General features: G+C 35.2%; 3 protein-coding genes across 3 annotated transcripts; 1 reads left to right on the forward strand and 2 right to left on the reverse strand.

Annotated features, from left to right (window-relative positions):
- Positions 1 to 1,177: 1,177 nt before the first annotated feature.
- LOC107801521 (protein NSP-INTERACTING KINASE 2-like) lies at positions 1,178 to 6,648 on the forward strand. Its single transcript, XM_016624860.2, has 11 exons — positions 1,178 to 1,629; positions 1,752 to 1,881; positions 1,981 to 2,052; positions 2,157 to 2,300; positions 2,674 to 2,745; positions 2,844 to 2,903; positions 3,215 to 3,315; positions 3,492 to 3,641; positions 4,237 to 4,578; positions 5,044 to 5,423; positions 5,949 to 6,648. The coding sequence occupies exons 1-11, from the start codon at positions 1,527 to 1,529 to the stop codon at positions 6,267 to 6,269; spliced, it is 1,875 nt and encodes a 624-aa protein (XP_016480346.1). The 5' UTR covers positions 1,178 to 1,526; the 3' UTR covers positions 6,270 to 6,648.
- An 836-nt stretch (positions 6,649 to 7,484) lies between these two features.
- On the reverse strand, positions 7,485 to 11,444 carry LOC107801518 (F-box/FBD/LRR-repeat protein At1g13570-like). The gene is made up of 4 exons (XM_075241354.1): positions 11,359 to 11,444; positions 8,306 to 9,145; positions 8,042 to 8,209; positions 7,485 to 7,906 (listed from the first exon to the last, which is right to left on the reverse strand). Exon 2 carries the CDS (start codon positions 9,121 to 9,123, stop codon positions 8,386 to 8,388), a length of 738 nt encoding a protein of 245 aa, XP_075097455.1. The 5' UTR covers positions 9,124 to 9,145; positions 11,359 to 11,444; the 3' UTR covers positions 7,485 to 7,906; positions 8,042 to 8,209; positions 8,306 to 8,385.
- LOC142174229 (uncharacterized) lies at positions 7,616 to 8,301 on the reverse strand. Its single transcript, XM_075240021.1, has 3 exons — positions 8,281 to 8,301; positions 8,042 to 8,209; positions 7,616 to 7,906 (listed from the first exon to the last, which is right to left on the reverse strand). The coding sequence occupies exons 1-3, from the start codon at positions 8,299 to 8,301 to the stop codon at positions 7,616 to 7,618; spliced, it is 480 nt and encodes a 159-aa protein (XP_075096122.1).
- Positions 11,445 to 12,287: the final 843 nt, after the last annotated feature.

Here is a 12,287-nt window from a genome sequence, read left to right on the forward strand (position 1 = left end):
GTATTCCGTATTGACACAGGGTCCGGGGAAGGGTCGTTATCAGCTGATTCCACGACTTAAACACGTGACCTATAGGTTAAAAAGAGACAATTTTATTGTTGCTCTGAGGCTTCACTTTACGGAATAATCTATATTATAATATAAAAAGATTTTGCAATATCAATGTAAAACTTAAATCCTATCACATTTGTATTCCATGTAAATACTGTCTTTGGATTTTTGGAAAAGATCAGTTTACTGCACATAAATCCATGATTTTTTTCTCCTAAAATAACCAATATTTTGCAGATTACCAATTTCACAGGGAATATTAGATTCCCTGCTCTTTTTAATTAAAATTTAGAATATTTGAAGCAATCCCAATAAGCATGTCCTACTTACCCACACCCCCACACCCTCATGACCCACATAAGAATTTTCAGAATAAATCCATTTATAATAATCATTTTAGTGCTTAACAGTCAGGTTTCCAAATACCTTTACATTTTTTTTTTCTTAAAAAAAGAAACAGTTAAAAAAATTCTGTGTTTAGTCACCTTACCTCTTAACCAATGCATGATTGAAGGAATTTTTCTTTTTCACCACCTTTTGAATTTATCTAGACAGGTTTAATTAAATAAGGTCTCATATTCGAATTTTGAGAATTTAGGCCATATGCAACGTGAATTTTAATTAGTCGGACCAAAGGTTTATTTTTTTAAAAAATAACCTTCCCTGCATACCAATGCATGATTGAAAGATTTTTTTTATGGGTCTGAGTCGTGAAAATAGCTAGTGGCGGAGTCACATTATAGGAAGATTGATATCTCTTCGGGGGAAAAATACACTGTATCAGCAAGTAAAAAAATAAATTATACGTATATATACTATGTATTGACTCTCATTAATTTTATAATATATTTACATTTATATATTTTGATACCCTGTAACGAATATTCTGGCTCTGCCACTAGAAGCAGCTACTAGTGTTTGAATTAGGCTAGAGTATCTATATCATTACCTTTTAGGGTACGATCCTTCTTCGAATCCTATATGAATAGGGGATACATTGTGCATCAGGCTTGCCTTCGTCACCACCTTTTGAGTTTATCTAGACAGGTTAATTATAATACTACTGTTACTTTTTTTTCCTTTTTGGTTACAAAAAATTATATATTTGTTCTTTGCTTTACTGAACAAAAGTGGCTAGCATGTTTTGGCTCTCACTTTTTTTACCACCAAAAAACCTCTGTTTTTGTTCTTTGAAAGACTCTGACATAAAGCTGTTTTGAGTGAGTGAGTGAGTGAGTGAAGTATAGTTTCTGCAAAATAAAACAGCAACGCATGAGGAATTCTACCACTTTCCAATAATACAAATGTGTTTGAAAAAATTTGTCATTTTTGGTTTGATTTGAAATCTTCACCAAAAACTAAGACAAAAAAAAAAAAAACAAGTTCCAAACAACTTCTTGAAAAGTTCTCTTCTTCATCAAAAAAAGGAATTGATTATTCTTTGTTTTTAGTTGTTTCTTGAACTTTCAAAAACAATGGAAACAAGAAGTATAAATGGTGTTTTAGCTTTTTTGATATTATTCAGTTTCTTGTTTTATTCCAATGCTATGCTTACTCCAGCTGGTGTTAATTATGAAGGTTAGTTCTTGCAATTTCTCATAAAGTTAGAAACTTTGAGACCTTTTTTATTGATCAAATTTAGAAAAATATCAAGAATTTCATTTTTATTCTTTTTTTTTTTAAATTTTGATTTTGGGCAGTACAAGCTTTAATGGAGATCAAGAATTCATTACATGATCCACATAATGTTTTGAATTGGGATGAAAGTTCTGTTGATCCATGTAGTTGGAATATGATCACTTGTTCAACTGACAAATTTGTCACTGGTTTGTAAGTACACATGTTTTCTTGAAACAAATGAAAATCTTTCTAAAAATAGCAAAAGTATGTGCTAAAAATAGTTAGTAATTTTTTTTTGGAATTATGCAGGGCAAGTCCAAGCCAAAGTTTGTCTGGAAAAATATCACCATTTATTCACAATTTGACTCACTTGGAGTTACTGTAAGTACTTTAATTTTATAAAGCTGAAACTTTTAAATGATTGATTCAAGAATTTGGAAAATAGTAAGTACTAATATTATTGTGTTTTTCTTGTTTTTTTACAGGCTTCTGCAAAGTAATAATATATCAGGATTAATTCCAACTGAACTTGGAATGCTTCAGAAACTTAAAACAATTGATCTTTCTGATAATCAGCTCATTGGCCAAATCCCTCCCTCTTTAGCTCAATTGAAAAGCCTCCAATACTTGTAAGAAGAAATTCTATCTTTTAAAGATTTTGAAATAGAAATGTGTTCTTGCCTTAGCCGAGTGTGTATCGGAAATAGCTTCTCTACTTTCACAAAAGTAGGGGTAAGATTGTGTATACATTACCCTTCGCATACTTCACTCGTGCTCCATTTTTAACGTTCTTGAGCCGAGGGTCTTTCGGAAACAGCCTTTCTACCTTCGTAGGTAGAGGTAAGATTTACGTACACACTAACCTCCCCAAACCTCACTTATGGAATTCCATTGGATTGTTGGTGCATACTTCACTAATAGGATTTCACCGGATATGTTATTGTTATTGTAAATGAGTTCTTGAACTAAAAGCTAATGATTATGTTTTTTGAATTTTTTTAGGAGACTAAACAACAATAGTCTTAGTGGAGCTGTTCCTTTGGAGTTGTCTAATATGACTCAGCTGACTCTACTGTAATTTTCTTTAGCCTCTTTTATCTTAGCTTATTTTTTCATATTTGTTTGCTGTTTTATTGAGTATATGTTGATGGGGTTGTTATTGGTTTGTGTAGAGACCTGTCTTTTAACAATCTGAGTGGTCCTGTGCCAAGACTTCTGGCTAAAACATTCAAGTAAGTTTCTTGAACAATTCTTTAAATTCATGTTTAACTTTTCCTTTTGCTTAAAGAAGGGAGCCTTGGTGTAATTGGTAAAGTTGCTTCCATGTGACCAGGAGGTACGGGTTCGAGCCGTGGAAACAGTCTCTTGCAGAAATGCAGGGTAAGGTTGCGTACAATAGACCTTCTGGTCCGACCGTTCCCCGTACCCCCACACATAGCGGGAGTTTAGTGCACCGGGCTGCCCTTTTCTTTCTTTTTTTTGAGATCAGAGAAAGGAATCAATATATCTTACTTATTTGTTGTTTTTTTTGTTGTCATTGCAGCATTATGGGAAATCCTATTATATGTGAAACTGGGAAAGAGCCAGAATGCAATGGAACAACATCCATGCCTTTGCCCTTAATCACTTTGAACAACTCACAAAGTAAGAATCTTAAACCATTTTCTTTCTATTTCTGGTTTTCAATATTGTTACTATTGTATTTTACTAGGCATTGGATTCATGAAATGAATTTGTTTTAGTGGTAATTTTCAGATGATGAAAGCATGTAAAGTTGTATAGTCCTATTCCTAACTGAAAAATCTCTTGTTGTATCTCAGATGCTCAGCCTATTGGAAGAACTAAAACTCATAAAGTTGCCTTAGCATTTGGGACAAGTCTTGGATGTATCTGCCTACTAATTATTGGGTTTGGTTTCTTTCTATGGTGGAGACAAAAGCACAACAAGCAAATTTTCTTTGATACTAATGGTAAGTATGATATAGATAAAATTTGTTGCTTGAATCCTCAAAAAATATCGCCATACCTGTGTCAGATCCTCCAAAAATACAAGCTGTCACAACATCCATCAATGACGTTGAGTAGTAACTGGTGAACCAACAACACTCTAATTAATAAAAAATAAAAAATTAATTCATAGTTATGCAATAATAAAAAGGGCGGCCCAGAGTTTGGGAAAGGACCAGGCCACAAGGGTCTGTTGTAACTGGTGAACCAACAACACTCTAATTAATAAAAAATAAAAAATTAATTCATAGTTATGCAATAATAAAAAGGGCGGCCCAGAGTTTGGGAAAGGACCAGGCCACAAGGGTCTGTTGTACGCAACCTTACCCTATCTTTTTTCAAGAGGTTGTTTCTGCAATAATCATTTCAACAAAAAATGTTGCCAATTTGTACCCCTAAATCTTAAAATTTATGTGATGAAGAATTCGACCTCTAAACATGTCGGACGCTTGCACCTGTATTAGATCAACATGGGCTAAAAACAAGTACAAGGTACTAACAATGTGTTTCTTTAACCAAGAGGATCAATTTTGTTGACATAATTGTTGATAATTTCAGAACAACATCATGAACAAGTATGCTTGGGAAATTTAAGAAGGTTCCCATTTAGGGAACTTCAAGCTGCTACACACAACTTCAGCAACAAGAACATACTGGGAAAAGGCGGTTTCGGGAATGTATACAAAGGTTGTCTTCATGATGGAACAATTGTTGCAGTGAAAAGGCTCAAAGATGGAAATGCAATTGGAGGAGACAGGCAATTCCAAACTGAAGTCGAGTTGATCAGCTTGGCAGTGCATCGAAATCTCCTCCGTTTATATGGATTTTGCATGACACCAACTGAAAGGCTTCTTGTTTACCCTTACATGTCTAATGGAAGCGTTGCTTCGCGCCTTAAAGGTAAAAATGCCCTCGAAAATCTAAAGGTTGTGAAGTTGAGTCATATACACTGATAGTGCAAAAGTTTTCTATGCTATACCTATAAGTGTAGTTTAACCTGAGTATCAAGTTACTAGCATTTTTACAAATCGACCAATTAATGTTTATCATAAGAAATTCTGTTACAAATGGCGTAATTGGTAAAGTTGCTTCCATGTAACCAGGAGGTCACGGGTTCGAGCCGTGGAAACAACCTCTTGCAGGAATGCAGGGTAAGGCTGCGTACAATAGACCCTTGTGGTCCGGGCCTTCCCCAGACCCCGTGCATAGCGGGAGCTTAGCATCGGACTGCCCTTTTTAAATGACCTGATTGTGAAAAATTTACAACCTAAGGGTATAAAACTTAAATTCATGGTAATTGATGAAGCCACTGATTTCTTTGGTCTTGTCCTTAAAGAATGTTGTTTTAAATGTTGTTTCTTGCAGCCAAACCACCATTGGACTGGAGTACAAGAAAAAGAATTGCATTGGGAGCGGCGAGGGGTTTGCTATATCTACATGAGCAGTGTGATCCCAAGATTATTCACAGGGATGTGAAGGCTGCAAACATATTGCTCGACGATTACTGTGAGGCTGTTGTGGGAGATTTTGGATTGGCTAAGCTATTGGATCATCGCGATTCTCATGTCACAACTGCAGTTAGGGGAACTGTAGGACATATAGCTCCCGAGTATCTCTCTACAGGACAGTCCTCTGATAAAACAGATGTTTTTGGGTTTGGGATTCTCCTTCTAGAGTTGATATCTGGCCAAAGAGCTCTTGAATTTGGTAAAGCGGCCAATCAGAAAGGCGCTATGCTCGATTGGGTAAGTATAACACATTCCAAGATGTGATGAAACCTTCCGTTTAAATTTATGTCTCTTTCCTTTTGAGTCTGTTGCCAAAAGAATGCCTCTGACCTTTCTATATTTAGTAAGTTTTAAATTTCAACATTTCATTTTACCTTTAACGGAACTCCCATATAGGAATAACATGATATGTTTTAGACCACAAGATTCAAAGGTTATTTTTGATATGCTATACTCACCTTCCCTTTAAGATCACAAGATTCAAACAGTTTATTTAAATTCTTAAACTTTGTGCCCGATCAGGCTAAGATAAGACACATAAAATGGAAGGGAGGTTTGCAATTTTTCTTGTATAAAATCTATCAAATTCAACAGTGGCAACTCCCTTGCTCGTCTCAATATATGATTCATCGACTCAACAATATTTGTTGTTAGCATATCACGTCGTGGGCAATGTGAACGAGCCAGTATCTTGATTCTTGTTAGGTTGACAATTCAATGTGCATATGAATTTGCATAATATCAATTTGCATATTGTTGCAGGTAAAGAAGATTCATCAAGAGAAAAAGCTTGACTTGCTGGTGAACAAGGACTTAAAGGACAACTATGATCGGATCGAGGTCGAGGAACTGGTACAAGTAGCTTTAATATGCACTCAATATCACCCAAGTCAAAGACCAAAAATGTCAGAAGTGGTAAGAATGCTAGAAGGAGATGGACTTGCAGAGAAATGGGAAGCATCTCAAAAGGCAGAATCAACCAGATGTAGAGCCAATGAGTTCTCCTCTTCAGAAAGATATTCTGATCTTACTGATGATTCTTCATTGCTTGTTCAAGCAATGGAACTATCAGGGCCAAGGTGATGTAGATAGAAGGACAATCAATTAGCTGATATTGAGCTTGTGTATTTTTCTTTTTTGGTAACCGAGAAATCCTCCATGGCCAGTAGCGCATGGTTCAAAACTCGATGGATAATGGCCTGACCCTCACTCTCCACTTAAATATCAGGCTTTTGTCTGCGGTAGAGCTCGATTGAGCTTGTGAATATGATCATATTGGAAGCTGGCTGCAAAAAAAGAATGGGATATTTTGTGACTGTACAGGTATAGATTTAAGAGCAACTGACCTTAGGCTGAGTTTCTTTTCTATCTTTTTTTTTTGAGTGAGAATTTTTCTGAATGTGGAAGTGTAATCTTGAGCTTGTAAGAATAATATTGTTGAAATTCAATTTCAGCTTATAAATATTGCAGCATAATTTTCATCGAAAAGTGTCGCTCAAGGGTATAATCTTTCCCATTTCAAAGGTGAAGGGAGTATTGTTTTCCAATTAAGTGGTTTAAGTGGAATTTACTTTTCTTTCTGAAACAAGACTAATAAGGAAATATCGCCGTATAAAATGGAACAAATGGAGTATTATACAAGTAGTACAACAACAAAAAATCTAACCATTTTAATTTGAAACTAAGAAATCACAATGTAGATGAACCATTATTTATTAAATGATTGAGAAAAAACGAAGATGGGTGGGTAAAAGATTATGTGCCTATGATGTCAAACACACATATTTTTCTGTGGTCCGGTCCTCTTCGGACCTAGTGTAATGGAATGTCAAACAGACATACAAGTAAAAAGTAAATACAACAATCGATTGAAACACAAATACAAAATGAACTCGAATACCACAATAAATATATTAGAAGATAAGTTACATGTAATAGCACATTTTGGCATGAGATAGAGGCTCCATCAGAAATATGAGATTAAAATATTACAGTAAATGATAATGATTTTATAACATACTGAATAATTAGGAAAAGTTGCATATATGGCACCCGGAGATCACGCAGGGTTCGAGGAAGTGCCACATCCAAGGGGTGTAATGTATGCAGCCTATCCTCATGCCCCTGACCTATACAACTTAACACACAACATAACTATCAAATAAACAGCCAAAGTCTCATTTCATAGATATTTCAGGCACATTAACCATTTCTCACTTACCATTATGAATCAGATTAGTCAAAACATCCATCCACATTTGCTTATGTTCCCACACTGATAGTCCTCACAGTACCATATGGCAAAGGAAAAACACAGCCTTACTACTGCATCGACATTCGTATTACACATTGAACTTCCAAAGATTTAGCCAAAGATCATCGTCTAATTAAAAGACTCGAGAAGGTCAAGCAGGATTGTGATATGAATACTAATCTACACTATACACAATTTCTGCTTTAGATGACGCCCGCTGAAATTTTGTTATCTCCGCTTTGAGAGATTCTTCTAATTCATAGGGCTCGATTACCATTCTCGCCAGCATTGGAGACTTTGCTAATAAAACCTTGATAAGCTGCATTTCAGCGTCTGCTCCTGCTAAACTCTTGATCTTAACTGTCCTCAGGTGGTAAAAAGTCATATCCGAGAAGCTTGCAGGAATCTCATCAACAGCGTCCCGGGGCACAGGTTCATAATACTCCCCATCAACATCAACACACCCCTAAGAAAAATCAAGAAAAACTCATCAGCCTGAATTTAAAATTGAAGATCTAATGAGCATGCCAAATAAGGAAGTCATGACATAAGAAAAACACATATAAAAGAGAAAGAGAGAAAAATAAACATCATTAACAACCTCAATTTCAATTTCTTCTATATATGGGGAGCTTCTTATCAAGCAAAGAGCAAACGAAAACTCAAAAAATTCTCCCAGAGTAATCCAAGATAGGTAAAGGCGTTTAAGACTGTTAAGAGCAGAGGGAAGCCTTGTTGGTATAATTTCAGCTGGTCCAGCATCGTCGACCTAGGAAGAAAATGTCAGAAATCAGGATGACTCAAAGACCAAAAGACGGTACATCTATGAAAATGCATTACAATTAAGTCATGAAGCAACATTTACCTGGCAATTGTAGTTATTCCAGCTGAGATGCTCGAGAGCAGGAATAGACTCAAAAATCTTGGCAAGATTGTGTCCTGCCTCTACAGAAAATTCTGTAGGCTCATATGTAATTTTGGAAGAAGAGGGGCAATTTTCAGATGTATTAAATGCATATTGCCAATGAAGACAAATGACCTCAGCTTGAGGGCACTAATTTCCGTGGGGTTTGATGTCTCTACGTGCTTCAGCACCAAATTCTCAAGCAACGGGCACTTGGAGATTAAACTTCCAAGAAATTCAGAAGAAATTGTGACTCCACCTAGTTCTAGGCTAATTAACCTATCAAAACCCTTAAAGAGTGGTGAAGAACGTATTAAACATTGTCGGAGAACCAGATGCCTCAATTGCGAACAAGTGAAAAATGAAGAAGGCAATTTGTATAGATTACCCCTAAATGGAAGTTGAAGAACCAGATGCTGAATACCATTCCTAGAGAGGAAACATATCAAGTTGTCAATCTTAGGACAGTTGACACGATCAGAAATGGAGAGGATAAACTTACAAATTGGTCCTGTATGAAGGGCCAAAAGGTGATAAATAATGTTTGTAAATTTAATTTTAGGAGATATTAAGTCTTTTGTTGTTTGCCAAAGTGTTTCATCAACCGTCAACTGTGGGAGTCTGCACCAGTTATATCTCCATTTCTTTGATAAGATACTTGTCCTCACAGCATCTCGTAACGGCAACCTCATTAGAATGTCATCAATTACGCTATCGGGAAGGTTGCTAAGCACCTTGAGAGGAGGTAAATGTTGCCTTTTTCCATGAGGAGGCATCATATTAAATGATTGCAACAAGAATCTGCAGAAAATAAACAAGTATACAATAGGTAAGGAATCTCAAAAACTATCAGGATAGAGTACACACTGACAGACAGCACACAACTGCTATTCGCATTGTTAAATTAGCATATGCCACAACTGTAAAAATAAAAGAAACAGCGCATTATATTTGAATCACTCATCTTTCTTCTCTTATTATCCATGACTTGCATTTTTTACAGCAAGAATCTCATCAACACTTCATGCATTCAGAATACCTTATAAAGATTTCATGCATCCAGAATATTATTAAGATCGATTATTCAAAAGGGAAAACAAAACAAACATAAACAAGGATCACATTGTCTTTTGCAGTTAATAAGTAGTAAGATTATCAACTGAAATCAATAGCTATAAGACAAGGAGAAAAACATTGTCCAACTCGGCTAGATTTGACATCAAACTATAGTAGCTTTACTACCTTTTTGTGTTATTTTAAAAATGTTTGTACTAATATCTTCATTACTAATTTGTATGGTATAATTAATCTTAGTAGTTTATCACCACAATGTACAAAATCTTGAGGTGACTTGGTACGTGTAAAGACTCCAAAAACAATAAAAGCTGAATAATCCTGTCATAAATCAACAGCAAAACAACTTAAGTAAAAGAGGCGACAATGTTACCAAAGGCGCACTTAAAGCGCTCTTAAGCCCTGAAACGCGGCACGAAACATATTGAGCGGTTTGCCTCACATAGCGGGCACTTAAGTGTCGTCGTCAAGGCCCTAAGACATGCTTTTCCTTGCCAATGAGCGTAACAAGAGGTGACAACTAAACAATTGGTATTTCACTTTATCGTATTTTTATTCAATTCTTTTTGTCCATGCATTTGTTATTCATGATTATAATTATGACATACATGTTTAGGCGACAACTACACATACATGTTTGTATTTTTTCTCCTTTTATGCCTTTATTCATTGAAGTCCACGCTTTATTTGCGCTTTGCACTTAAAGCCCCAACAGACCTTAGAACTTCTTGACGTTTTTCTCCTTTGAAAACACTAAGAGGCAATTGATTTCTATGATCCCCTACTCGCCAGCTTGATTTGATTTACTAATCACCCTAACAAATGGCAGAATTCCAATAGTAAATCTAGTTTTTTTGCTGACAAAAGAGTCTTTACCTATACAGAAAAATAATTTTCTATTGTAACATTGTATATCAATAGGTATCACTTGATACTTCCTTCAACAGCTAAATGTTGTTTCAGTTATCACAACTTAAAAACTGTTACCAAACAGTAGCGTCCATTGGATTTCTCTAAGTGGTTTTCAACCTATTGTCACAATTCGGCTTGTATAATATACGTCTTTGGGTCTGGGGCTGTGTGTTTTTGTTCCAAATTGATGTAAACTTTTCATTATTCTTTAAATGGTGTCAACTTATTGTATGTATACATATTACAACACACTCAGTGAGTTCCCACAAGTGGGGTCTGTGGAGGGTAATGTGTACGCAAACCTTAACCCTACCCTGGGAGGGAAGAGGGGCTGTTTCCGATAGACCCTCGACTAGAGATTAGAAAAAAAAGCATAGGCCACAAGTAGTAACAAGAACAACAAGAAATTAAGAAAACCAAAGCGAAAGATATCAATCAAGGGACATATCCTCGGTAAGCTCTAGTGGCGCCATGTCCTGCCTAATCACCTCTCCCCAATACTTCTTTGTCCTACCTCTACCCCTCCTCATACCCCCTATGGTCAACCTCTCACACCTCCTAACTGGGGAATCGGTGCTTCTCCTCTTCACATGTCCTGTATACATATTATTTTCAAGAAACCTACTTGTCCTGTATACATATTACTTTCAAGAAACCTACTTGGTCCTTGCACTGCCTAGAACGGGTTCATCCGACACCACTTCATCGAAATTTTTTTACCAAGTATATGCAGTATTTTTCTATAAAAGAATGTGTATATATAGAGTAAACCAACACTGCTTAGAAAATAATGCAAAGTAAACATCTACCAATATGTTACATCCATGATAACGTTAACCCCCATCAAATTTTAAATACAACCCAATTCAATTTCAGCTGATTTAATTATACCAAAAACATAAAAATACAATCTTGATTTGAAAATTCTACAGGACCCCAGAACCATAAAAGCACATGAGTTCTGTGCTAACAATGAATAAAAGAGTAAGAATTTAAAATAAGACAAATAGAGAGAGGAAGATATGAACCTGATGAGGATGAATTGTGAAGTATTCACTTCTCAAATTGGCAAGTGTTCGGAATAAGCTAAAGAGAGAAGCAATTTATAATTCACACTAAATGGCGAAATCCAAAAGGCGACACCATACTGAAAAATTGGTAAATTGCAATAATGCCCTTATTATTGTATTCGATTTTTCTTACAAATACCCTCTATTAACCTATGTTGTAAAACCTTTTGTAAATGTGGCTATGCCTCTAAGGGGTATATTTGCTTAGGTATTATTAATTTCTTATTTAGTAGTAGTATTTTCAACCTATATATAACTAACTAATTAATTAGCCCGCCTTTTGCGCGGTCAAAAATATCCATAGTAAATTAGTTGATATAGAAAAAATAAAAGTATATATGTATATGTGTGTGTGCGCGCGCACCCTCGCGTTTAAAGGTAAAATATCAAATGAATAAGAAAAAATAAAATTGGGAAAAGTAAAAAACGTCCATTAAATAAAAAAAAAATAAGAGCATCGTGTACCCTTTTGAAATTTAATATTAACAGAATTCCTAGAGAACAATCATAATTTAGGAAGAAAAGTTAACTCTCATTTTATAGAGAGAGAAATATACTATCGTTTTAATTAACTGATGTTCATAATTAGTTATCGTAAATATTAATAACATAAATACTAATATTTCTTTTGCAGGAGAGACTTTTGATCTTACACAACTCCTCTCTCTTTCCATTATATTTAATTAATTTTGATTCTTTTTAAGTCCTTTATAATTTTTTTGACAGGAGGAATATGTAAGGACATCTGGGATCAAACATGAAAAAACTCATTTACATTAGTATATTCAGACTTGAATAAGGGGAGAAAATACATAAATTCTTGTAGTTGATACGTAAAATAAAGGTATCGATATTAATCCCTATATCTAGCTTAAACATTCGCTCTA

This window comes from Nicotiana tabacum, chromosome 20 (assembly GCF_000715075.1).
Source record: "Nicotiana tabacum cultivar K326 chromosome 20, ASM71507v2, whole genome shotgun sequence".
Classification (NCBI taxonomy): domain Eukaryota; kingdom Viridiplantae; phylum Streptophyta; class Magnoliopsida; order Solanales; family Solanaceae; genus Nicotiana; species Nicotiana tabacum.

Coding starts and splice junctions, on each gene's coding strand:
- LOC107801521 (XM_016624860.2), top strand. CDS start 1,527: ATGGAAACAAGAAGTATAAATGGTGTTTTAGCTTTTTTGATATTATTC. Junction 2,053..2,156: donor TTGACTCACTTGGAGTTACT/GTAAGTACTTTA, acceptor GTTTTTTTACAG/GCTTCTGCAAAGTAATAATA. Junction 2,904..3,214: donor CTTCTGGCTAAAACATTCAA/GTAAGTTTCTTG, acceptor TTGTCATTGCAG/CATTATGGGAAATCCTATTA.
- LOC142174229 (XM_075240021.1), bottom strand. CDS start 8,301: ATGTTGCTTCATGACTTAATT. Junction 8,210..8,280: donor TGTTGCTTCATGACTTAATT/GTAATGCATTTT, acceptor TTTTCTTCCTAG/GTCGACGATGCTGGACCAGC. Junction 7,907..8,041: donor TAGAAGAAATTGAAATTGAG/GTTGTTAATGAT, acceptor GATTTTTCTTAG/GGGTGTGTTGATGTTGATGG.
- LOC107801518 (XM_075241354.1), bottom strand. CDS start 9,123: ATGATGCCTCCTCATGGAAAAAGGCAACATTTACCTCCTCTCAAGGTG.